We start from the raw sequence: 27,825 nt of genomic DNA, 5'->3' as shown, positions 1-27,825 counted from the left end.
CAAGAGGCGTATTCCTCAGGCCTCTGCCCTTTGCAGTTCCCCTACCTTAATGCACTATAGCATCCATCGTACCTGTACCTGCTACCTTTAACCCACATACCAACAGTTTACTTGTATTTAAGGCCAGAGAGTGCTGCAGGCTGTGACTGACTGCTGGAAGGACTATCACCTTCGAAAGGGTCTGTGTTAAGCAGGGCTATTATTTGAAGTAAACAAGTGCCTGAAAGGAAGACACACTGAAGCAGAAACAAAGCCCGCACTTCTTCCCAGTTTTTTTAAAAGGCATTTTTAAAAGCCTTTGCCACAGACAGAACCACACTGCTATTTTCTCACAGCTGTAATTACAGCTCATTGTCACACTAGCTGAACCAGCTTGTCATGCTGGAGAGGAAATATTAGAAAAACCTATACTGTGCCTAGTGCTTTTATGCTCCATTTTTATCCCCATCCCTGAAGCTGTCTGACCTGTGAGAACTACTGCTCAAACACTGTTGTGTTTCTTAATACAAGGTAAGCTGGAAACCTTGATCGTTTCAGAAGATGAAACTAGGCAGCAACCTATTTGTACAGGTTAAACTGCATCAACTGAAGCTTCAATGATACGATTTTGTGCAACAGAAAAGGTTGCAGCAGTGCCACAGCTTCCTAAGTCTATGATTTCTACCTCACACAAAATGAAGGCACACACTGCTTCAGCAGGTGGTTTCAACCATTTTCAGTAAATAGAGGCAATTTTGTGTTGCTAATCTGTATCATCAGCAAGTTTCATAACTTCATCCTGAAGCTGGAGGAAAAGACTACAGCAGCAGGTTCTGTGCTGAAGGGAGTTTGGACTGTGAGTCCAAATGGGCTATTTGTGCCCACTCATGGACACAGCAAGTGGATCAGAAAGAATAACAACACACGAGCAGCGAGACTTATTGTTCTTGGCTGCAAATGGACTGGGATTTCACCTGCTGGGACTTCAGCAAAAGAAATATCTTTCAAGCCTTTTCTGAAACTTACCAGTTTGGCTTTATGGCCACTACAGAAAACAACTCGCTCTGTTTACTTTGAGAGAGAAACTCTATGGACACTAAAATCTTTGGTTTCGTGTTTGCTATAGGAGTGCAAAAAGACAGCAACTTTCTTCAAAATGTTGGGACTTGGAAAAATACCGTGCCCTTTCAGTTACCAGTCTACAAAAGATTAGATACACAAAAGAGAGACAAAAGTTTTCCACCATGAAATGGAAAGAGCTCGCACTGGTTTGCACCTGGCAGGAAAATATTATCACATAGTATCACAATCTGGAGATATCGTGTTTTGCCAGATGCCATTTTTGTGCTCATTACCAAAAAGCTCCAGGGTATTCCAAAGCTTGCAGAAAGATCATGTTTTGGTTCCATGTCCAGGAAAGAGGTTTTTTTTTTGTTTGTTTGTTTCTTTTTTTTTAACATAGACTTAATTTTTTTCTGCTTGCTTAGTGGACATTGAAAAATCTCTGAGCATATGAGGATTTCAAATTTATCTTGATGTAATTTGTGAAGTCAGGACTATTTTCTGATCCAGATGGAAGCTAGATGGGGTTACAAAAGACTGTTGAAATCAAGCTTTTGTATATCAACAAGGCACAAAAACATCTGTTCATTGTTGGCCAAGGCACAGTTAATAAACATTATTATTAGGTAAGCATCCTATTGTGCCTGTCATCATACATGTCAATCTCTGCATAAATTAGGACTCTAAACCCAACAGCAGGGAAAGCATTAATTTCTGAGAAGTATGGGCCAAAACAATGCTTATGCCTGTCAACCACCACCACATCTCACAGCATTCTTTTACTCAGTCTTAAAGAAAAAGCATCCAGCAAGCTTAAAATAATTTAGAAACACTTCTATATTATCAGCATCTCAAATTTTGCTCAAACACAGCCTCTAGTTAAAAAATAAACAAAGACAAGGTTTTGCTGCCTAAAGTTGAGGGGACATTTATGGGACTAAACCTCTGCATATTCTGAAAGTCTCATCCTCAGTATACACAATCTGTTCCTAGCAGGTTATTCACCCCAGAAGGGAAAGACATAAGTGAAAATTCACAGATATCCTTGACTATCCTGGATCTGCAGAGGTTACAAGACCTTTGACTGTTTAACAAAGCAAGAGCACTAGCAATAAACCACCACAAAGGTTCCTTTGTGAGATTAGGATCACTTAACTCAATTCAGACTTCTAGGTGACACAGGAAAGTGCAGCAGAAAATGAGTTACTTTTCTTTTCAGTACAGAAGCAGGGCACTATAAAAGCAGCTTTTACATTTATTTCAAGATCTCAGGGTTTCATCTGACACAGCAGCAGAATGAAGCTTAAAAGAGGCCCTTTATGCAGTCATTTGTCAGTCCAGGTGGCCTGGCCACGCAATGATTCTGCAACATTTTTTCTCGGGCTGCTCCTTCCTTGTCCTTTAACATTTCAATTTGCATCGGAGTCTCAAACACATAGCACTTGCCTACCATTGCTTCCCCACTTTGCTTTTTCAGACCTTTGATTTTGGAAATTGTTAACTCCTTTGCAAGAGCACACTCCTGCAGTAGCTTTTGCTTTCACGTTCCTCTAAGGAATGTTGTGTTTCTTAATGTAGCACATTGTGCAAGGCTAGGATGTACCATAAACTACATAATTCTATTATCTGAGCAACTTCTTGAGTGAAATAAATACCAGTAACTGCTTGCATATACTGAGGATACTAAGCTTCGAGCTTCACTCATGTCTGTGACTTACCCAGGAAGGCAAAGCCTCTTTCAAAGCTGTTGTTTCCTGACAGCAGAATTAGCCCAAGAAGCAGGAAACATAAATTCTAGAATCTCATCGACCAGCTAGGGTCTGATCTCTCAGGACCCAGATAAAAGTTCAAAAACTGGGTCTCTTCACACCTCCATCTGCTGGAGCTGGATCACTATGAACAGGGAAGGCAGATTCCAGGTCTAAAAAAAAAAAAAAAAAAAAAAAAAAAAAAGAGCATGCAACCTCTCTCCATACAGGGTGCTGAGGTTTAGTAGCTCTTGTTTTAGCAAACTTCAGTCTCCATGATATTGCTTTAGACACTTCCAAGGATTTAAGGTGATTCCAAGGATATCAGGGTCTGATACAGTCATTCAGTGTTGGATCCTAAGCTCTGTTTATTTAGAGAAAATTTAGATAGTTCGAACACATCTGTAAGGTACCTCTTTGATTACTGTTCTATAGAAAATGAACTAAAGCCATCAAAGCGACACTTGGAACTCCTTCCACTAGTGGCTATGGAGACTAGGACATGAGTCATCACTTCTCAGTTTTAGAGCACAGAGCTCTAAAAAACTTTTGGAAATTTTTACACTCCTTTAGTTCCTTTCATTATGTGACATTAGACCAGTTTCAACTTAATTCATTCCAAATTTGAATCATCTCACACTCCTCCGTGGATGAACTCTTTCACACTTCTTTGTATTCTGACTTGATGCCCATTTGCTCTCTCTGTATTTACTGCTTCTGTTGGTCCAGTTTATGTTTATGCTGCTGAGGAAGGCAGAACCTGTGTACCTTGCAGGCTGAAGCCACTTGACTGAGTCTGTGCTAATATTTCAGCAAGGGTGGTAGCCAGCAGAAAGATTTTGAGGAGTCTGGAAACAACTATGGACTGCTCCAGGGCCGGAGCTGGAGCTGACACATTGCAATACTGGTGCCGGTGGTTTTTCACTTCCTCAGGGAGTAAAATATTTCCCTCTTTGAGTGCCCAAGGTTGGGAATACTTCTCTCCCTCCACTGCACACTCTCTTTATGAGAAATACCTCTGGGGCAGGTTTTCATAGTCCCTCCACTTCTCTTTCTTTGTGCACAAGTGTAAGGAAAGGACACTAGGGCAGCACCTATTAAGGGGAACAGAGCTAGTGCTCCCAGAAAACAAAGCTGGCATTTGCTGCCACGGGATGAGGTAAGGGAGGGGAAAGAGCTGCCACAAGGAAAGCCAACTGTCTCTTCCTGACTTTATACTAAAAAGCTGGTTCTGTTATTGTCTTTTGCCTAAGAGATCCCCAAGGTATACCATTACTGGAGAATGATATTTCTGATCTGCTTCTTACACATCACATTCCCTCTGCATACTTTTCCCTGGCCTTGCAAGAACTTCCCACAAGCTTTTTCAGTCATGAGCTATTGCAAAAACTCATTAGGTCAGCACAGTCAGCTACGTGAACAACAGGCAGAGTAGTTCCCATTTGCAGAATAACCACCGGCAGCTACAATACCTTCTAGCTGCAGGGGATGCTCAGGCACAGTGTGCTGCAATGCCAGGATTCATACCGGCATTTGCACCAGTCATACTTACCGCATAGGGGAAACAGGGCATAAAGATCTTACCAAGGATTATGAAATACTGATGGGGATGAACCCCACTGCCACCAGCACAGCAGCCCTCCCTGAAAATAACTATTAATTCAGCCTAATGGTAATGATACATTTTTGATCAGGAAAAAGCCCCCACAAACCCCACATTAAAATCACTCTGGTCAGAATGGAATGTGGCTTTCAAATTCTACAACTCTAAGAGCTACTCATCTGTCAAAAATTGTATCTAGATTTCTAGACTAATCTTCCAAACACCCCTTATGGACAACAGAGTAAGGCTCTTCCAGAGTCCAATCCATTTCGTCCCAGACACAGGTCTAACAGGCAGGACGCATCAGTCTGTGGAGATGGTGTGTTGTTTCCATAAAACATGGTGACCAGATAGTGAGCTGTAGATGATGCACGCCAGAGGTAGCTGAATGCCATGACCTCACAGAGAAATCTGGGAATGTTGCAGTGCTGTTGCATGCAGCTTACAATCCCTTTTCCAACGTGGCAAAAGGAAAAAAGAGCAATTTTGAGTATTAAGAATCCAGACCCAGTGAACATTTTTAAACTTGATTTGTTTACCTTGCTGCTCATAGGTAGAAACTAACAATGGGTGACAAAAGAAAAACACTTTTTTAAAATCTGGAAGAGGTGGAGCTATGCAATATGGATGGAGGCACTCAAAAAAGTCTGAGAAGCAGAATTTCTTTAAACGTTTCTGTCATTTATAGTGATGGATGGGTAATTCCATGTGTCTGACGGAAGAAACTAGAGCATGCAGATGACATGGAACCTTCACAAACAATATCCTTTTGAGATTTTCCTTACCCAAATATATCAGTCTTCCAGACAAGAATGACTCCCTAACAAGGACAGTAAGTGAGAGGGTATCAAAATAGGAAATAATATAAATTAATCTTTAAATAAAAGTTTAATTCACTCTTACTTTACAGAATGTTTAAAAGCACCTTATCATTTTACTGTCAGTTCTAAAAAAGACCAAGTGACCAGAATATGATTTTAGCTGGTAAAATCTAGGAAACCTTCCGAACAAATGGATACAAGCTAAGTGAAAGCACAGTAGTATTTTGTAGACCACAACTATAGTCAGAATCTGGCATTGGTTTATTCAAATTTTGCTTTCTTGGAAGCAAAGCTTACATGTCCGTAAACATAAAAGTAAACATTGCTTAATTGTACAATTTGCTAAACAAATACTTTTTTACCCTGAAGGGCATACGCAGAGCCATCTATATGTCTTACAGTTCTCCTGTTGACCTGTGCTTCAATATTTTTGAAAACAATTGGTTCCTTTACCTTTTTAATGGTGCTTAAGAATTTCTTCCAATATTGTGCAAGTCATAGGCAAGGCCATTCTGATGTGTGCCCTTCCTTACATATTTTTTTGATCAGTACATAACTAATGCAACTGTGAAAAACTATACATTTTCAGGAAAATGTTTTGATTTTGGTCTTGTAGTTAAAGACCTTCTATAACTGAGTTGTTTACATGGATTTGAATCACAAGCATGTACACAACAAAACCACTATACCAATGTTTCTTGGTCTATGCATAAAAAGTATGTCTTCTACTTACACTAAAACATACAAAAAATAAACTACAAAAATTGTTTACACTTGATTTCAGCAAAAAAAGCTTTCTTCAAGAAAAATGATTCTTCTTTTTTCAGCCATCAAAAAAGGAATGCAAGTAAACAATAAATACATGTGCTTTCTCCATATAGACATATTTACACTTGAGTCTTTGGCTTATGTTTAAGTTTCTTTATAAAGACCTTTATGTGATCCAGCCATCATTGCACATTAAAACAAAATAAGCCAGTTTGTTTTACTATATATAGTATATATATGCAACACTTGAAACGTATAAAGAATGAACCTTACTATCAATTTGCACTGTTATTGTACTTCAACAATGTATCAAAAGAAAAAAAAAAGAAAAATTAATACCATATAGGAAATATTGATACATGCAACAGATGGTCGCTTTACTGTAATTGAGAGACGGCTGCATATACAAACACTGAAAAGTCCTAATTTGCGCAAATCTCTTCTGACTCTGGTTTTCATTAAATAGTATTTCTGTGGCACTAAATGTTGATACTGTATACAAGCATAGAAACAGATTGAGTTATTTTATTAAGATACACAACTTCATAAGAAAAATACTTTGCATTTAAAATTTAAAATCCCTCCCACCCCCCTTTTCCCCTAAAATCTTTCTTCACAGGATCAAGAACTGTTGTCAAAACAGCTTATTGAGATTCATGTATTTGGTGAACTTTGTCACATCCATTCCGACTAAGAGGATTCCAGGTACTCCAGTGCAACATCATAGCAGAAGCGATATTGCTCCTGTAAAGGCAAAAGGGGGTTGGGGACAGGAAGAGAAGTTAAACTACGATTCTAAAGTCTTAGCAGCAATATCTACAAACAAGAATAGTAGTTGCTAACTACTACGCAATTTTAACCTCAAGCCTGACATGCTTTGGGTTTTGTTTCTGTTTGTTTTTTTTTTTTTTCCTACTACACAAGTAAAATATATTACCAGCTCTGATTTAAAATCTCATCCTAACCAATGAACTGGAAAAAAACTCTGACCATGAAATGCAATGATTTGATTCTCTGATTTTTTCAGCTTCTGAACAAACTGGTTTATCAAACATGAAAAGTTCTGTCAGTCAGAGCATTCTTGCAGTGAAAGCACCTTGACTCTGATATAACATTTATATTTAAGTTAGCTGATACTGAGCAGTTAACTCGCGCCTGCTGCTCGGACAGCCAGTGAATGCCTCAGGAATACTGAGCTGTGACACAAAGCTGCTCTGGGCTCACAGCCCATTTGTACAGTCATGTCGATGCAATGTCCAAGAGATCAGATGCACATTTAAAAGAGACGTTAAAGCTCAAACTCCATCGTGGTTAGTATTTCTCCGTAACAAGGCTGCTGTTCAGAGCTGATACTGGGGGAGAAGGAGGAGGAAGGAGGAGAGGGCAAGAAGAGGAAACAACAAAACTAATTCGATCTCTATTGTCCTTGTAACCTAACAAAACAAATTTGCTTTTGTGATTTATTTTTGTTCGCAAAGGAAGCCAGCGTGATCCATTAGCAGGAAGTGGTGGGGATATCTTAAAGGCTTTATTGCGCTGCTCATTTTTGTTATCTGATCATGTTGCTGAATGTAGGGCACATGACAGTGTTATATATTGGTTTTCCTGGTTTGTGCTCTAACTAACGACTCAACAGCTGCTGCTGTTCAAGAGTTCTGAATAAAAACCCACACAACAGAAACACAGAACTATGGAAATTCAGTAATTGCAGATTAAAGCTACAATGGAATTCAGGGGCATTTTGAAATGAAATGTAAGTTTACAGCCCATTTATCAGAAACACACACAATCTACCTTGGCCTCCCTTTACAGTGACACAAGTAATTTTCCATGTGATCTGACCTGTTTTCTTCACAGCAGTGAACTGAAATCCAGGCAGCAATTCAATATGTTGTGTCTCAGACATCTATGGCACAGCAGACTGCAAAGTACTTGCGGCAAAACCAGCAATACATAGCCCCATGTCACTGCTGCTACAGGATGCTCTATCTATTAATATTTTAACCATCTTCCTAATTTATGTGGTCGCAAGGGATGGAAGCGAGGCACAATAATTAGGCAAATCATGCCACAGAAGCTCCTTGATCCTAAGCAAACACTGACACCTGGAAAAAAGGGCAATATGGGAAGAGGCAGCTACAGCCATTTTGCTCAATACGCAAGTTCACAAGGTCGGAAGCAATTTTCACTGTGCATACACTGCAAAACATTTTTAATTTCAATTGGCATCCCTGATTTTTATGCTGTAGGCAGCCATCTGGCTGAAAAGTGACACTGGCTGCTGGCAGTGTGAGAGTCAAGTGGCAGAAACTCCCTAACAGTGTCTAACCTGCTTTCACATTCACCTACAGAAAGGAAAAAAAAAATCCACTTGGGAGAATTTTTTTAAGGACTTCCCACAATATTCAGCTTTCATGACAGATCACTCAAATGGATATGCGCTCATACTGTACACATAAAGACTGACCAGAAGAGTGAAGGTTATTTTAAGTTCTGGCAATGTACGTGCAAATATTTGGTCTTGTAGTTTTGCTAACTCAGGCTCATATAGTTTATATTAGTTTATTTTTTATATTGCTTTATTATTTAGGTTAACTGTTGGACTCAATGATCTTAATGTTTTTTTCCAACCCAAATGGTTCTATGATACTATGTGTTAATATGCAACATACTAGATCCAAGTCTTTGATTTTTAAAGTTCTGAGGTATCATTTTGATTACTACAAGTCTGAATAACAAACATTATCATTATTCAATACAGCTTCCAAAGCAGCAGTTGTTATTAAGAAGCAAAATGTTCACATCTCCAGCTACTAATCTGGACTTCATAGCTTATTCCTACCAAGATCTGCCTTGCTCTGTAAAATTTCAGGATGGTTTGTGTGAACACAACCTGCTGCAACTTCTCTTCAAATAGATAGGTTATTTTTGGAGTTTAAAGTGCATTCTGTTCACTCAGAACGTTTTCTGTGAAAAGCCACAGTACTTCTACAAGAAAAGTAGCATAAAATGCTTAGCCTGGCCTCTCACAATGCTGATGTGTGTGACTCAAAAGTGTCCCTTTCCTCTTGTGGCACAACATCAGTTTGCTCTGTTTTGTGGGCTCAGGACTGAGAATGCAACTCACACAAGAGAGCCTCTGGCTCCCTGGTTGTTTGCAGTAGCCCCAAAGGGCTCATGCTTACCGGAGTTTCTACCATGTTGGGCTTACTGTTCCGCAAAGTCTTGACGGCGTGGAAAACATCCACCACGTTCTGCCTTTTCACCATCTCAACCACAATGCCGATGGCACAGAACATCCCGCTACGGCCACCGCCATTTCTGTGTGCAAGAAAAAGAGCTGGTTAAATGTCACTATGGTGTATGAGAGCATCCAAAATGTGTTTCTGTTCTTTCACTCTGTGAGCACGACTGATTCCCGAGTCCCACGGGGAGACCAGGCTTTAGCAATCTCCTTGCAGCTCCAGTGGGTTTGGTCTGAGATGTTTGCTGTTCCTGACCTTCCTCTCAATTACTTCTTTTGAATTCTGCCCTTACAGCCCACCACGCCACCCAGCTATGCTATAGCTTAATTTACATAGGCATTAGAAATAAAACCCTAAGTTCAATGGCAATTACAACATTAGAAATAAAAAAATAAGTTGAAATGCAAGTAAAATAATTTCCACTTAGTTCTGGAAAGAGACTCGAGTTATCCTACAGTATGAGTATTATCTAAGCCAGAGTAATGCCAAGGCATCACTGATTTGATATCTTGTTGACCTCTGGGGACACTTCTGAAGTATTTTAATCTTCATTTCAAAGAAATTAAGGCAGGCATTTCTTCTTATTAAGTGTAAATTAGGCAGAAGGTTCCATGGATAATGAGGAGGGGTGGGCAGAAAGGGGCCAAAAGTTAATCCTGAACATTTAAACAGAAGCTTTTTTAAAAAGTAAGGAGAAATGATAATTAAATTTCTAAGTTTTAAATTTTATATTTAAATAAGGTAGGATAGAGGTTGGTCATTCTCTGCTTACGGAGACAAAGATGCTGCCTTTGCAAAACTCACAAACCAGCTCCAATTTAAATATCAGGCTCAGATAAGCAGCCAGCGGTCATTTATCAACAAGTTTTAGGATCATGTACTGTATCACAGAACTTTTATCTGATTTCCTATATCCATAGTTTTCAATCTAAAACATTCAAAATATAGTAGACCTTCTGGAAAAAAATGCAACACACGACATGCAAGAGATACATAGGAAATAATTATTTGGCAGCCAGCATAAAAGACTTCCTTACTGAAACCATACAGAAGAAATTGATCTGTACATATTTTCTACCTGGAAAACATGCTATTATGTACAGAGGGAGACAATACGCTGTATCACTGTAGTATCATGCCCAAAATGCTCGTTCCCATGGTACCTTGACCCAACAGAGACAAATCAGAAAGTTGACCAAAAGCCAACCCACAGTAGAAGTGGTACATTTTGTTTGTTTGGTTTTTATAAAAGAAACAAGGACATGTGCAAAAGAATGTAGCTGTAAGAATGCTGCTTCAACTTAGAACAAGAGTTTATAAGCATTTATTTGAAATAACAACAATTTGACTTTCTCCCAGTTACTCACAGGCAATGGATGATGGTCCGGCCCTCCCCCTCTTCACATTCCTCTTGCCATTTTTCAACTTGGAGAATCAACTTCAAAAATGATCTCTTGGAAGCTGGCACATCTCTGTGAGAAGCCCAACCCAAATACTGGAACTGCTGCACCATCAGATAGCCCTCTTGTGGCTGAGGGAAACCAAAGAGCTTTAGGTAAATATGGCACCTTTACATCTTGGTTTAGAAAACCAAAATATAAAACTGACACAAACCCTAAGTGTTTATGTTATGGACAGATTCCAACATGTATATACATTCCACCGTAGGGTCACCATTAATTTGTATCACTTGAGCTCAAGGAAGGTGTCAAAAAAGGAAAAAAAGGGAGCTACATTGAAGACAACATCAGTTTATCAATCACTAAGGTAACCTATCCTGACTTCTAAATGGACAAATCCCCCAGATTCTACGTGTCAAGGGTTTTTATTCTTAACATCAACCGTCAATTAAAAATATCACTGTTAAATTCTTAGACCTACAGAATGGAAGAGACATAGCTTTGGCTCCCATGCATAAACTGACCCCATTATAAATAAACAAGTAATATTGGTGGACAAATATGACTATTTTCCTTGAAGTCTTCCTTTTTTGCCAGACTGATAATGAGAGCCTTGCTGCCAGTCTCTGAGTCTTCCATGTGCTAGATGCTACACAGGGAGAGCTTTGAATAGAATTAGACTGTCACAAGAAAGGCCTCAATATTTGGAAGAATGTTTCAGTTTCTTGGAACTGAAGTATTCAAAAAGGAGTAGGAATGTGGATTTTAGAAAAGGAAGAACAGAGCAGAGAGATATTCAGAAGCAAGACATAAAGGTGAAAAGGCATGGGAGGCAAAGAGAAGTAGAGAAGTAGAAAACCAAAACATTGTAAGAAAGGAGAAATGGAAAAAGTGAAAATAAGACATTAGACACAACACTCCCCACACAACCCCCCCAAAAAAAGAGAGGAAGTCTCAAAATACAACAAAAAAAGCACACTATGGTTCAGTGTGCCTACATCTTAGCTTCCTGTAGTTACCAAACAAGGTATGGAGAGTTGAAAATGTTTTTCTTATCTCTGAATATAAGCAAAATAAGTTTGGATAAAATATTCGTCGTATGCAAACTGATCTTTCCCCTTTGAAAAATGAAAATGTGACCAAAGGAAAAGAAAAAATAAATAAATCTTCGTATGCTCTGTAATCCATTTTCCCCACAACTGTTCTTCAGCATTAATGAAAGTTAAACGGACACTCCAAGTAGTACTTGGTGGCGTGGAAGTACAGTATTGCATGAAAGATACAAAGTTGTAAGTAAAACAGGGGCTGCTGCTTAACTGTACATACAATGGTGGCACAAACATCTGTAACTCTTTACACGCAGGCAACATAAATGATTTATAGGGGTGAGCTAAAGGAGGAAACACTGCATGGCAAACAGGGTTTGAGAAGATGCTGTGACCGTGTAAGACGCTACAGAACAGCAAAATGACAAGATGGTGTAAAGTGTGAAAGAGCAGACAAGAGCTCAAGACCGCCACTGCTACTGAAGTTGAGAAAAAGATGAGAAATGTAGGTCGAGGCACAGTGGTGCAGAGCCCTTCAGAGGCAGAGGAGCTTTTGGAGTTTTTTTTCATACCCCGCTTTGCAGGGTGCCATAATCCTCCTTTTATGTTGCGGTTCTTGCACCTTAAGCTGAGAAGGTGCTGGCTGCATAACCAGCCCCAGTGCTCCTGTTTCTGATTCACCACAGAAAATGTCTTACAGAAGCTATGAATTAAATACCTGTCACTATATGTTCCTTACAAGGATATTTCTTTCCCTGCACACAGAGCAAACAGTGTACTTGTCATACATTTTCTACTCATCCGGGAGAACACCACAGAACAACAGCCATTCACCTTACTGCTCTCTGCTTAGTGTGTAGCTATAGAAAAGTACTAGAAATTAGTATTAGATATTGATGCCCGACTGCTTCTTTTCTGGGTAATATCTTAAGAACATTAGTTATTTTACCATTATTCCAAATTAAAACCCACAAGAGCCTAGAGAGCATTAGAAATGACATATTCTTCCATTATATATTGTTATGAAAATGCTCACTCTTGTTAGATTGCATATCCTGAAAATTCGGTTTATGACATCGCAGTCCATTGAACACGACATGCATTCCACTTGGATGGGACCGTACCGCAGTATCCCTTCCTCAGGCCAGTATTGCGGGCAGCCCTGCACCAAAGCAAAACAGGCATAATTAAATGGTATGTTACAACTGGAGCGCTGCCTTATTCCACTGCAGATCTCTCACCTAAACTTTACTGAGCAACTAGTGTTAATTAGTTGCTGTAAAGCAGAGAATAACTGTAAAGTCATGGCACTGCTCTACATTTTGATCATGTAGTGGATCCAGAGTGATTAAAGCATGCGACGGTATGTGGAAAACTCCAGCCCCAAACTAACCTGTGCTAAGTCGACTTCATTTAACATCACAAGAGAAGTACAGCCGTAGTCGTATACTAATCTCCAGAAATCTTTCACAGTGTTTGGTAAAGGATGTTGTGTGACAATAAAAGCTGCTGGCTGCCTGTAGCTCTGTAAACACAAACGATTTTATTAGCACTGGTAGAGGAAGTACTTAATAACTTCCACTCAAACACTGCAACAGAAAAAAACTTAAAAATAAAACAAAGCTGTGACATCAATTGCACAAGATTTCACCAAAGCTGTTGAAGTTAAAAATACATTATCATCTCCGGTAAGAACAAAGAGGTTACTCTGCTCACATCTACCTTCTGCTTTGTCACAGGCCAAGCCCTGTTTCAGTTCAGACATGCACGGGGCACTGAAGATGCTCTTCAGGACTCCATTGACCTGAGGCTCAAGCAACTCCGCTCCAGGCACAATGTCCCAGAGACCGAGCAGGAAGCCTTCTCCCTATGTTGCAGAGAGGGGAGCAGAGGTCTCAGGTCACCCCATCCACAGCAGGTTACACGTGAGCTCTGTAACTGAAGCTGGGACTATGTTCAATCCCAAATTCTTTTTCAGTGCCACGGCCACAAGGTCACCCATGGAACTGACCTTCAGGATTACTGGGGCCCATTTCTAGCTGAAAGGAGAAGTTAAACAGGAAAATAGTATTTCCTGTCATGGCAGGAGATTCCATTTTCTGTGTGCTGTGTTAGACACAACTGCACATAGGGACTTCCAGCCTTTAGGTTAGCTGAGATGCAACTAATAGCAGCGGGGCTAATTCCCTGCAGCACATATGTTATGAGCACCAAGCAGAAAAGAAGATATCAGAAGGTTGTTTTCAGCCAGTTTGCAACTATGCACCGAAGAGTTCTGCGGTGAAGGAATACAGGTATGAACAGGCAAGGAAGCACCAACAGGTTCATCTGAGAAACATAGTAAGATGGTGAATATCCCTGTAGGTGGATGGGATTGTAAGTCACCAGTTTGAAGATGAAGTGCTAGGACTGCTGTATGCAATGCAAAGATCCCTGTGTTTAGCACCCATGCTGGTACCAAAAGCACTTTGGCTGTTTTTTATTGAATTAAGTAAATTATCCTAGGAGAAAGACCTGGTAGCACAGCTAAACCACTTTTGGTATGGAAACTTGCTTGTTTGAAGATTGATATGAGGGATCTTCATGTGCGATATATTGACATACCCTTGAAGAGCATAGTGCGAGGCCCAGAAGGAAAAAATACAATTCTTTTCACCCTTCTACTTGCTGTAAATTGTGAAGATAAAAAAAATGAATGTCTTGAGCATCAGTACTTGTTTGACAACAGAAAAAGGTGGCTGACAAATTTTTAATCTATGTTTGCTATGCTTTTTTAATGTGGGAAGCAGCATATTGGGGTAGTAGTGGCTTGTGTCCTACTTCCTAGATCTGCCCAGGAAGCGAAGAGTAACAACCAATATCGGTTCTTCCCTTGTATTTTTAAGAAATAAATTATGTACTAGTTTTGTACTAGTTTTGTACATGTTTCCTGACCCTCTTCCCCATGATTTCTGGTCTTTTCTGAGATGAGAGAATGTACTGAGTTCTGAGATGATGAGGTTTTCAAAAAGAAGAGGCAGGAGACCCACTGTCACACTGGGAAGCAGACACCTTGTGGGAACACAGGGACAAGTACATTGTGGAAAGGGGAAAGTTTCCATTTCTGTTTTGTTATTGAAAGTCCCTTTCCTTGCCCAGCAGTGGGGTCCCCCTCTCTGAATAAATCGGTCTTAAAAATAAAACCAAAAAAAACCCAGAAGAGAAAGGACAAGAAAAAGCTTTTATCCTCCAGTTTTAACGCTGTACTATCAGCCTTGGTACATGACTTCATTGTAGTATATTACTTTTTTTCTGCTGCTTTTTTCCTTTTATTACTACCATTTCTGCCTTTCCTTACTTGCCTCTGACTGCTCATCCATTAATACATTGCTTGGTTCCTGTCGCTGCCTGCCACACGCTGCTACGCACTCAGAGCCCTCCTGCCACCCAGCCGTTCAGCCTGCATCGTCTTCCTTCCTCCCCAAACCACACTCCTCTATGCAGCTGTGTTGGTTGGTCCACAGCACATCAAATTTATCCAGGTGCTTAATGTGATTTTAACTGCAATTCTAAACAATTTTAGTTGCTACCAAAATTCTGCTCACTGCTCTAATTTATCCATTCAGCCCCAGTGACTCCATAATAGATTAGTCTCACACAATGCTAGTCCTCTATTTTTCTGGCACAATAGCTAATTGTGAGATTAGGGACTGCATTTTGCTAGCAGTTCAAATGTTTCCTGCACTAGCTCAGGCAGAGCTCTGGGATGAATACATCATTCAGTCCTGATGATTTGTGCTGCTATTTGCCATTTTATTCCAGCATCTCTTCTTGACACTGCAGTTTCTGACAGTGCTTCATTTTTGAGGAAAGGAGATGGTCCTGAAAATCAGGCTATTTTTTTAATTTAATTTAAATATTTACTGTAAAGGTGGCTTTAGGGGCCTAACTTTGGAAATGCTAATGGCAGGCACAGGCAGGTATATGACAGCACATATGATTAACTGCTTTATCAATCAGACACCTATAAGCAGGTTCACCTGTATTTTTCCCATTAATTCACCTTTTCCCCTGACAGTATATCTGTCGCTCAAACTTCAACTTTAAAGAGCTGCAACTCAAAATATGAACAAAAAAACCCCCAACTCTACCCCCAAATATGCCAAAGAAACATTTTTTTGCTTCATTCTTCCCCTGTCTCTCCTGCTTTGATATATGTAGGCTTTTTCCTAAAATAGCAATAGTAACCTCATGCTCAAGTATGTAACATTCACTTCTCAACAACGAGCAGACTTTTGAGATTCTGCTGAGATTTGGAGGACTGGAGACTAGAGCTTTACATAATGCTGTTGAAAAGGGGAGATTTCCAGTGGGTCCCACAAGGATGCAGAAGACTAAAGATAACAAACCTTCTGAACAAGCAACACAAGCTGGTGGGGTTTCTTACCCATTCGCTCCACCCTTCCTTGTTAGGACAGTTTTACTGGGCACTACACTAAGAAAGAATTACCCTTTCCTAAATCAGCAAGTGCTCTCTCTCATGTTACACAGTTTTTCATAGCACACTATGCAGACAAAGAAGATAGTCTCTTACGTCCATAAGAGCAGCATTGATGTAGTTGCTGCTCTCCCCATCAATAGTAATTAGGAAAGGCAGACATCTGTCAGGTGGCAGCATATCCATGAAGCGGTTCTTGTCATGGTTCCTTGGCAAGCAGGCTATGCTGCAGTCCTCTGCTTGCAGGCGAGGGGTCACAGAATTCAGGGTCTAAGGGAGAGAGGATGCTTGCTTTAGCACACTGAACTAACAAACAATGGACTCTAGATTCCCCACGTTTTCATTTAAAATATTGCAATATGGAAAAACATGAGACATTAGCAAGAAGACATTAGCAAATAAGAGCTCCTATCTATCTGATGGATGTGCTGAGTCTTTTCAAGGCGGGTTAAGCTGCAGGTGTAAAAGGAGCTCCATGTACCACTGAACAGATTCCACATGACACTATCCTCTCCAAAAGGAATAAAACAAAGAGGATACTTTGGACCTCTAAAGAGCTGTGCAAATGAAAACAATACTCTCTGCGGTTCCCAGTTAGAGCTCTTTATTCCAAATATTTACTGCTATTTTATTCAAAGGATGATACTCCATACTTAAAACAACTTTGCAAAGGATGTAAACATGGATGCTTTATTTTGTGGACTAAAAGGGACCAAATGTTATAAATATGATATGAAAACCCTTTCCCTTCAATTAAATTAAATGTATCTAGAGGCAAAAACACTGTTGTCACATGAAGAGTTAGTAGGAACTGTGAATACCTGAAACTCATCTTTGAGATGTGAAGAGTTTGTCTGAGAGTCTATTCTAATCATATCAAAATAAGCAGCTTTGAATTCGCAGACAGGAATGGCAGTTTCTCCACACAGGCAAGCTTCTAGAATGGCATCATGAATAAAGATGTACTGCTCCTACCAAATTAGGCAAAGAAACAGAAATTATAGCCATTTAAAACCAACTGATTTTTCCTTCTTTTAGGATAAACAGATCTCCTGCACACTGTAAGAGTCATTCAAGGTAGTGTCCATCAACCCATTAAGTAACACTTTAGTACAAACACAATCTTGTCCTAATTGGTATGCAGTTAACAAGGATGTTTAGTTCAGAACTAATTTAAATTCAGTAAAACTTAACAGAACAGGCATAGCAATTTATTTAATGGGAGGTTTTCAGTTGTGGTGCTCGAAGGTTTCTGTGTGTATGCCAGTGACTTGTTGGCTTTACTCATTTTGTTCTTTTAAAAATAGCTTTCAGTCTTACAATACTAGCAGAAAGTGTAAATTGCTTCAAGCACTATTAGTGTGATTAGCAATTATTTGGCACACTGCGTTTTCCTTATGCGTGTGCAAGCTAGTACACCAATTGTCTGATAGCGGGCTCCAGGCCAGTAATAAATTCAAGTGCGTCCCAACAGGAACAACATTTTTTCCTATTTTTTTTTTTTCCTTTGACTTGCCTTGAGATATCCTGAGCCCTAGACAATTGCATTACTATTTCAGTCAGGCCTCCTGTCAATTTTTACACAACACCTATTATATTTACCCCAAGAGTAATAGATGTAAATTGTGTCTACACAGCAACTTGCGAGAACTGTGCCAGCCTCACCTAGCTATTGTGGATACCAATGAGGTTATTAACAGCACAAAATTTAACATGTGCCTGTAACAACAGCACATGCCCAGGGACCATGGTCATATTCTGGCTTTACAGCCTGTGCCGCCTTACCCTCATAGCTATGGAGCTATTGCCACAGCTATGGAGCTATCGCCATCACTGTTGTCTAGATGAGCATCACAAGAATTTGCTGCAATTACAGCTTTATTTAGCTGCGTGAGTATGAACTCCTGAGAGATGATGAGAGGTAAGAGGCAAAAGTGCGACAAAGAGAAAGGAACTGCAGCAGGGGTGTTAATTCACATGCAAGAGCAAATTAAACTGGGATGGTTGAAGCAGTCGCACTGAAACGCTCCACCACAGGCACTTCCCAAAGGCCCCGTAGTTGATCAGGAACATTGATTTGTTCAACGGCCACAGGCTGCAGCATGGAATAAAACCTGCACCAAATTGCATTGATATGCCTGGCTGCCAGCTGCAGAGATTTCCACATGGTCACAGGTGAAATAACTTCTCAGGCAGATGTCCACATGGAGGACAGGAGAGAGGTCTGGCAAACCACTTCAGGTAACCTGTCTTAATATGTATCAATAAACTATGTTTCTGTGGAAGCTCAATGACTCTCAGGTGGCAGAATGGGAGCTGTTCTAGCTTCATCACTAAGACAATAGTTTTACTGTGGAGTTGCTGAAGGCATGACAAAAGACAAAAAGGATAGAAAAAGGAAAAGGCTTGGTGATGAGGTTAATAAAGCAAATAAAAGCAGAGTTGAAAAGGGAGAGTGAAATGGACATAAAGTTCCACAGGTAAGTCAAATTATGGACAAAGTGATTTGAGACAATCTAAAACCAGTGGCAACTTGTTGAAATTCCAACTTTGGGTCCTTGGAATTGCTGATACCAGAGCTGGAGAGAGACATGCCAGACAGGCCTACTGTAAAAGTATTTTTTTTGCTCCTACCTAAAAAGGAGCACTTTTTAGGTGCTCCCTAAAAAATCACCTTTGCTTTCCTTTTGGTACAAAATTAGGTGAGCACTTGTTTGTGTGAAGAATGAAAGAGCTGGCAGGTTTGTTGCACCATCCTGGTCCTGGGCACTGTCTGCATTGAGCTATGCTCCCCAGTGGACATAACCCCTCAACAGGGCTTTTCGGAGTAACAGTGAAATTCTGACCTCGCACGTTTCAGAAAGCATCAGGCGCTTTGAAGGTAAACTTCCATACCTCTGTCTGTACCATGTTGATGCGACGGGACCGTAAGGCTTTGACACAGTTGTAGATATCCACAACACCTTCTCTTTCTGCCATATCTAACATGATATCAATCACAATATAACAACCTGTCCGTCCAGCACCAGCACTACAAAAAATTAGTGAATACTGTTAGGAATAGACTCAAACTTTCAAAACTCATTACTGACAGCATTTTTATAAAGTCACTAAGTTCTTTCATCACAACCATCATCTAATTTTTATCTTCTTTCCTCTTCGTAATGTCCTTTAAACCTTTCAATGTGCCCCAAACAACTTTTTCCCATCAGATCTGACCTACTAACAGCAAAAAACCCCAATAAATTTCTTTTCTCCTTTTATCACCCTTCATGTGATCAATACTTCAAGTAAAACAGAAAAGTTAAACTGAAATCTGGAGGAAGATTAAGCTTACGCACTTCAAAATAAAGACAGATCTTGTTTTTTTTTTTTTTTTTTTAATAAGATTAAAGATGTTTTTTAAGTGATATATTACAGTAAGAAACTGAAGCGTGTGTTACCAGCCAAGCTTTAAGCTGGTTCAGGCAGCACATTCAACAGTATCCAGAAGAATCTTTCTTGATTTATTTCATTTTTAAATAAAGCCACGGACAGGTTTTGCACAGTGAATTCTTAAAATCTGTAAAGGCCGAATATCTACAGAATACAATTAAACATCTGATGATGCTGAAAGAAAATTTTATTTTTTAAGGGACTGTGTCCCAACAACGCAAACCTTGCAAAACTTGCAGAGGAAAACCAACATTCTGTATTTACTTGCTTACTTTGATTTAAATTAATAATCTGAACAGATTTTCATAATTAATAATCTGAACAGACATTATATGCAACACCAAGCTGTCAAAGCAGCTGTAACTACACTTATTCTCGAATGCTGTCACAAAATGTTGTAGGCTACCTAAAATGATAACTTGAAGTATCATATGATTTAGCTGGTGCTGCTCTTGCAGGAAAAAGAAAATCTCTGCCTATTCTATTTAGGAAAAGTGCACTAGAATCTGGTTATTTCCAAACACTGCTGTAGACAGGCAAATTCTACCGCAGTGTGAATTAGGCAATTCAAAAAGGGAACAACAAAACCAAAACACTTCAAAGTGATGGATGTTTCACAAGAGACTACTGTAAATAATCACCTACATAGTTGTGGAAAAAAACAATCTACCTCTTTTGTACACACCTGCAATGGACAACAATAGGCCCTGCACTAGGAGGGTTGGATAATTTGACTCTCCGTATAAAGGAAAGCAGGCCTGTGGCATTGTAAGGAACTCCATGATCTGGCCAGCCAGTAAAATGAAACTGTTTAACTTCACGGATTTCGTTGTAGCCCCTCTGTAAAAGGAAAAAATAAATAACTTATGAAATTCAAATATTTCATAGACTAGATATTCTCTGAGTCAAATCATTATCACACTGATAGGATCTACATGCTGGTTTCATCATTTCACCAATTATTTAAAGCAATGAATGTACGAAGCTTAAAGATGTCATTCTGGGTTTTTTTCCCTTTTGAATTTTGTAAGTTTTACTTTTATCATTAAGTATGCTAGTTTTGCCTCTAATTTTTTTTCATAGTCTTAGATGCAATTTGCATCAACTTTCAGAAGTTTTGCTAATTAAGGCAATGGCCTGCTACATTTACAGGCAAGTATAATGATTTACCAGAAGACCACAACTGTATCGCATATATTGCATTCACAGACTTTATTCTTTAAGTGAGATTGACTTAGCGGCATTCAGGACGGAGTGAACAGAGATGAATGCCAGCCATGATTCATAATCCAGTGTTTGAGTCAGCTCAGAAGTGTGGCTACAGAGAAGAGGAGACAGAGAGGGGAGGGTAGCAGTCAATAACATTTCTGGGGAAATTCAAAATCCCACAGTCAGACACATGCTTGGGTAGTGCTGATGCAATGCATCACTCCCATGGTGAGGTAAGGCTGCCTACACACTGTGGACCTGCTAACCAGAAAGAGGCATTTGGTATTGTACAGCAACACGTGCGAGCACAGCCTCCTCCATACCCCTTGGTACCAGGGAATAGTGTTTTGCTGAGCCCTTTCAAAATGTACTCACCCTTCCGAGAGTGAAGGTCCTGACGACATACTCTGCAAGGGGTTCCATCTCTACACAAGTCACTTTGAAGTCCCCATAAACTTCTGTGTCATCAGGCCAGTACTTGTAACACTTGACCTAAATACAAAACGGAAATGCATTTTACACCAAAGGAAAATAAAAGCTTGAGGATACACTACTGCACGTACTGCATTACACCACATTTATTTCCAGAATGACCAGGCACTCGTGTACCTTGTCATGGCTAATGGCTGTGCTGTCAAGTTAAGCGCTAGCTAAAAGGAGTTTTCACTGCTTTACACAGCTGTACTTAGAAGTCAAATTCATTTCTAAATGAGCATTTATATTTTTTTTAGTGCTGAGCTAGGAATACATTTCCACTTATGTTAAACTGGGATGCATTTCATATCAGCAATCAAACTGTTGCAAGTAATCCCAGACACTTTATATTTCTCCCTGAGGGATGTGTTACTGCTAAACTGTAAATAATTTGCTGATTTCTAGCCACCGATATAGAAGGATATTTGCTCACTAGTCCACTTACTCTGCTCATTTGAGTGACAATATAAAAATCTATTTTGCTGAAATATGAATTTTGGATTCAGACAATTTGTCACTACTCATGAAAGCAACACAGCACCAGTCTATTTCAGAAGTTAGCTTTGGTTTTATACAATACTGCGACTGCAACAATGTCTAGACTGTCCCCCTTCCCCTGCTCTCAGGATGCAGGGTTGTCTTTCAGCAAGACTCTTCTACATTCTGCTGATAGTGTGTCTTGGCAACAGGTTTTTTAGGTTTGTAGCTTTAAAAGAAAATCAAACCAAAAACTTACTCTCCCAACTTCCACTAAATTTGTGACCATGACAACACAAGCTGATTGCTCCTGCCATATCATTCTCCAAAAGTCATACACAGTTTCATGAACTGGACCTGTAAGAAAAGATTCCAGGTAATGCTCTGCAAAAGAATAACAGTCAAAGCAAACACAAAAAATAAAATCCAGTGCTTTACAGAGCTGATACACACTTGCTTAAAGATGAAAGCTTCATGAAACCACATCATCATTCCATTATGCAAGTTTCCAGACTATTGTTATTGCTAACCAATGCTGAATCTTCTTAGTTTAACAGAATTGCCACTTGAAATAAATTAATAGCACGTGTTTCATGTAGCGAAATGCCAGATTGCTTGAAAACTACAAGGACACAGCAATGTGTGACTACATCTGTAGTCACATTTCTAGGTTTGTTTTACATTTGTTAAATATAATGCGTTGAGCTTGAGTTTCTTCAGATGTTCACTGAGGAGATGCCCACACTGGGGTGAAGCATCAGTCAGGAGGGCCGGTGGTACAGATCCGGCACACTTACCATCTAGCTCCCATCAAATTGCACAAGCATGAATAGGTGCTGAGCCATAAACTTCCCACTGAAGGACATTTAAACTAAACTACTTTTCTGTGAAGCAGACAAGAAGCACTTGTTTAAGCTTTGCCTCCTGCTCTTCTGCAGAGATGAGACACATTCCATTGAGTAACAGAGGCTTTTACCCTGTTACATTCATCTCAGAAACAGCTCCCTGACCATGGTCCAGCAGCAGCATAAATATTACTGTATATAACACACATCTGAAGACTCAACCATATTCCTTATGCTTGATCGAAGGCTGCATACAAAAGCAGCAATACATTTTTGCGTCCTTTACGCACTATTATGTGCAATGATTTACATAGTAAACCAGAAATAAAATACAAATGTGGACTTAACTGCCACAGAGAGACCTGTTTAGACAGCTCTTACACAAAAATAAAAAAAACGTGGACAGAAATTCGAGCATCCTGCTTTAAAACAAGCCTTTAGTTTGTCTTTCCTGTGTGCAGCTACAATCAACCAAGGGCACAAATAACTGGATGTTTCCAGCCAGCTGTCTGATTATACTCACAGATCAAATAATGACACATCTAAATCTAGTTATTTTTACTTTAATTCATGGCCTTTGATATTTCAGTGCAATCTTAGACTAATCTATTTGTTTTTCCTCAGTGAGGAGTTTTATCAGAAATACACAATGAATAATTTCCATAGAAATTCAATTTTTTCCTCTAACTCCCCTTTTTATTAGCAAGATGTTATATGATAAAGATTTTCCACACCTCTTCCTACAAAGAGGCTTTGTCTTTCTCTGGCCTTACTTTACCCAGATTTTCTCAGATAGCATTTAATTTATCATTACTATCTTCACTGTCTGCATCCCGGACTAAACCCTAACAATACTCTAACATATTGTAATATGGAAAGAAAAATGCCTCAAGGCAGCTTGAAACTGTTCTCTTCTCTGTCCACACGCCACTTTTCTCTATTCATCTTCATAACTGGAAATCATGGTAGTAGCTTCTGTCTTTTTCAGCTGAATTTATCACTGAAAGAATTGCTCAATAGCTAATCAACATGACAAATTAGTGCTATTTTTGCATTTATTCACATTCCACCTGAACATGCTATGTTAATTTACCATAACACAAGATGACAACTCACAATATTGGATATGCTTTATTTTCATCTACTTCCATTTTACAAAAACACTGCTGGACACTACCGAGAATACTTCACGCTGGCAGATTCTTACCTTGGGTTGCGATGTAGTGACTTGGTCTCTGATATCCCTAAAACAGCAATGTAAGTTGGTTTGAGTACCATATTACTAACAGAAAGGGGAAAATACAAGCATAACGGTACTACAGAATTCTTATCTCTAGACAAAATTTTTAGAACAAACCAATATTTAAGAGCAGCATGAAGCTCAAAACCTAAAAAAACGGTTAATACTGAAAAGGTTTGAATGATAACAGATAAAATGGAAATAAGAACATCTGACTTGAACAGACATTGCAGTGTACCGGGAAGGAGTATTCTAGAGGGGTCCCTTGGGCCTAAAAATTAGTTCTCTATTGATATTCTCTCCCCAGCCAAATACATTATTTGAGATTTTGTAAAACTTGTCTTTGCCACCAAATTATCTCAATAGTTCATCTGTGTTCCCAGCTTATTTGATATGGAAAAGTACACACCTTTTGTTTTCTTCTAAACAGAGCAATTGCAAGGCACAAAGAGGTATGTACTCGAGCCATAACTAATGGGAACAGAGCTGGACACTGCGGTGTGCGTACAGAATCGAGGTCCTACCGCAGTGGATTCTTCTGAAAATATTTTGTGCTACTGCACAAAGTGCACATCAGTTATACTGGACATGATGCACAGAAGTATATACACATACATATATAGATAGATTACTCTACACAACTAAACCTTTCCAGTTAGTTGGGTCTCTAGTAGTGCTATCGGTACTGTACAGCATTACTTGTCTGCATGCAAACTACAAGACACAAAGCTGCTGCCCTTGAGGAAATAATTCAGAATATATTTTGACCAGTGCCAGCAACATTAGCTACAAAGAGGAAGGAAACTTGAGTATTGCTGGTGGGAAGACAATACAGAATTCAACAATGTGCAAATAGTGAAGAAATAACTCCAATTATTTTCTAGGTTACAGTTTTATTAGGCCACTTGATTCAAGTATCATATTACAGGGGAGCACAAGTCCTTGGATTCCTGGTATTCACAGGGCGCTATTAAAGTGAAGGATTTCGATGTACCCAAGGAGTTTATATCCTTTTCCACAGACTGCTTCATTATCCTATCTAGAGTGAGAGCACCTTCCTCTGGGGCTTATGAAAAAAAACTTCTGAGTATCTCACTCTTGGCTTTACAAGAGACCAAAATTGTATCAGATGGCTCAAAAATTTCTCCTGGAGTCCTTAATATCAAGTCCCAGCTTCAAATTATGCAAGTGGAACCTGTGCTACACTGTTTTAAACTCAGTAATGCTTTCCAGAAGAAGGTAAAAGTGTCACTTTAAAATTGCAAAGTGCCAGTTTTAACTTGTAGCTTTCCTGTCTGGTTATAATGAGATTAAATTCACTCCTAAATAAGAGAAACAACATCCTCAAGGTACTGGATATATTACAAATCTGGGAGAGTTTTCTTTTTTAAGGCCCCAGGCAAAGTATCACAGGCCTAACACTTCACACAGATGGCCATGTTAAAATATCGAAATAAAAAGAAAGCAATATACCTGGAGCTAAATCCTTATATCCTGGAAAGTTGAGAGGGTCTTAAATAATTTAACAACTAACAGTGGACAGGAAAAATTAGTAAGGTGTAATTATAAGGAAAGGTAACCAAAGCCATGTATTTTAGAAATGCTTGTACTGGCTATTCCAGTATCTTTCGAATTACTTTGAATACAACAATTTATTTATTTCTATGGTGTTAATTAGGTAAAAGTTGTATTTTGTTAATCAAAACACCTGGCAGAATTTGTTCAGATTTCCTGTTTATACCAATTTTTTTTAAGTTTATAATTTAATTTCTATTTTAATCAAAGTCTGGAGTTTCAAACTTTAGAGGCTTTCTGCAGTAATGAGGAAATTTCTACTAAATTAAAATATTTTTATCTATCTATATACGTGTATATACTTTGTAATACCTAAATTAGCACCTGAAGAGAAACGTCAGCTAAATATTGTTTGTCTAAATCATTGTTAAAAACAAACACCACCCCCCTGCCAAAGGCCATCATCCTTCCCTTTTTGCCAAACATATATTAAGACTACTTCACAGGTACATTTTCAGACAACTACAGTACAGCACACTATCCAGCTTCTCACATATAAATGAGAAGGGGAAAAGAAAAGCTAGTGGCCAAAATCATCATAAAAAAAAAAAAAGCAAACAGCAAATTCTCTTTAACAGACAGGTTCATCTGAGGTATGTAACAATATCTAATAATATTCAGAGCTATGTTAAAAGGCTAAATTATTTTTTCAAAACAGATACAAAAAATATTCACACAAAAGGAAATTTTTAAAGGAACAGATGAGAGAAATTAGATGAGGCATGCATAGTTATCAACTGATAAAAATAGAAGAGGAAATTAATTAATTACAATATCTATATTACATATTTACAATAGGATGCTGTTATTCACATATAGTGGTACTTACATCCCTGTACAGCCAAATCTACAGCCCAAACCAAAGTCAGATGTGAAAGAAAGCACAACAATGTCAGTGAGTACTAGGACGTAGAACAAGGAAAGTGTACATTTTGTTCTTAATAAAAGAAAGCTTTCAATAACTTTGTAGGCATAACATGCAATAGTTTCACATAGAGAAGCTGGTAAATTGAGAGGGAGAAAGCTGTGCAATCCACTCACATCTATGTAGTTGGCATTAATGTAATCTGAAGATGGGTCATCTTCAACAGGTTGCAAAATCACCCTGGAGTGGTCATCTGTAAAAACCAAGTGGTTACGGTGCCTTTTTGAAGTGTGATTTTAAGTAAGATTTTACGGTAAGTCATCTAGAAAAGCAAAATCGGCTGGCACAAGCACCTCACCATTTACAACCCTTAAGTAGTAAGCGTTTACACAGAATTACAAAGAACCAGTTTGTCTGAGGTCTCCAATTACTTCAAAAACATTCACTAAACTTCATTAAGTTACCTGAAAGGTATCACACTGTTACACATGGTTAAAAAGACACAAAGAAACCAGGTTACTTGCTCAAAGTCCCTTTTAACATCAGCTCCACTGATGGTAATCTAGAAAAACAAAAATCCTGATTACTGTTTCCTTATTTCTGACCCAGCCTGCATAAGTTCATACTGAGACAATAAGAAAACCAAGGAAGTCACAACATAGAGGTTAACAATGCACTTGGGATTTGATGAAGAGGTAACTCTACACGCACTTCTCCGGTAGCTTCATTCCTGCGTGTTCAATTGCATTTGTAAAACAGTAACAAATTGCGAATTACAGAATTAACATCCAAATGAGTGCTAGCTTGTCGCTGTTAACATGCTTACCACAGCTTGCACAACAGAGATGCAAATGTGAAATTCAGTCTGAGTTATAAAAGGAAGAAAGTTGAACTGTGAAGGACAAAAACATGCTGGAAAAGGCACTGTCCTCCTCGTCCGCTTGGGGTATTAAGCAGCACGCCACTGGAGACTTGTAAAGAAAGAGAGAACACGGCACAAGTAACACATGACTACAGCTATATCGCTCAAACCAAGCACACCGATACTCACATGCTATAATGTTTCCATAGCGGTTCTTTGTTCTGTTTTGATCCTTCTTAGCGACATCCCAAGAAGCTGACTGCCCCTCAAAGAAACTCTATAAATAAAAATGTTCCGAAAGAAAACATTCTGACCATTAATTTATCTCCAAAAATAACAGTTTAAAAGAACTGCCCTACCACAAAGTCAGCTCAGCTTTGCTCGTCCACTCTGGTCACCCAGGCGGGACCATGGTGCAGAAACGTATCTAGAGAAGAAGGGAGGCCCTCTCCCTCTGACTGCTACAGGTCAAATGGGCATGTCACTGAGGGACTCCAGAGGGATTTCAAATCCTGGAAACGCTGGAAGGCTAAACTTGCTTGGACATACTTGCTATGGAGGAACAACAGTAAGCTGTGAAAGCACAGGGAGACCGACCACCTTTCTTACAAGGCACCATAATATACAGCCTGCTTACTACAGCATTACATTGCTTTCCTCATATTGCTTAGTAAAATGGCTTTTCTTCCTACAG

General features: G+C 39.2%; 1 protein-coding gene across 6 annotated transcripts in view; it reads right to left on the bottom strand.

The window, feature by feature from the left end:
• Window positions 1-5,451: 5,451 nt before the first annotated feature.
• The window catches only part of PTPRK (protein tyrosine phosphatase receptor type K), a 412,555-nt gene continuing 390,181 nt past the window's right edge, over window positions 5,452-27,825 (bottom strand). For 3 of the 6 annotated variants that reach the window (XM_055713989.1, XM_055713990.1, XM_055713992.1), the window contains 15 exons: window positions 27,321-27,408; window positions 26,446-26,522; window positions 26,234-26,251; window positions 23,797-23,833; window positions 22,004-22,101; window positions 21,169-21,285; window positions 20,270-20,424; window positions 19,045-19,180; window positions 16,971-17,120; window positions 16,246-16,419; window positions 13,066-13,197; window positions 12,709-12,834; window positions 10,594-10,757; window positions 9,167-9,302; window positions 5,452-6,725 (listed from right to left, as the gene is read on the bottom strand). In XM_055713989.1, the coding sequence (XP_055569964.1) occupies window positions 6,672-6,725; window positions 9,167-9,302; window positions 10,594-10,757; window positions 12,709-12,834; window positions 13,066-13,197; window positions 16,246-16,419; window positions 16,971-17,120; window positions 19,045-19,180; window positions 20,270-20,424; window positions 21,169-21,285; window positions 22,004-22,101; window positions 23,797-23,833; window positions 26,234-26,251; window positions 26,446-26,522; window positions 27,321-27,408 (1,662 nt within the window). In that variant the 3' untranslated portion in view covers window positions 5,452-6,671. The remainder of the gene's footprint in view (window positions 6,726-9,166; window positions 9,303-10,593; window positions 10,758-12,708; window positions 12,835-13,065; window positions 13,198-16,245; window positions 16,420-16,970; window positions 17,121-19,044; window positions 19,181-20,269; window positions 20,425-21,168; window positions 21,286-22,003; window positions 22,102-23,796; window positions 23,834-26,233; window positions 26,252-26,445; window positions 26,523-27,320; window positions 27,409-27,825) is intronic. The other 3 variants (XM_055713991.1, XM_055713993.1, XM_055713994.1) reach the window with 1 other exon arrangement.

This window comes from Falco cherrug, chromosome 6, assembly GCF_023634085.1.
Source record: "Falco cherrug isolate bFalChe1 chromosome 6, bFalChe1.pri, whole genome shotgun sequence".
In the NCBI taxonomy this organism is placed as follows: Eukaryota; Metazoa; Chordata; class Aves; order Falconiformes; family Falconidae; genus Falco; species Falco cherrug.
Note: the sequence above shows the minus strand (reverse complement) of the source record. Positions and strands in the feature narration are given on the sequence as shown.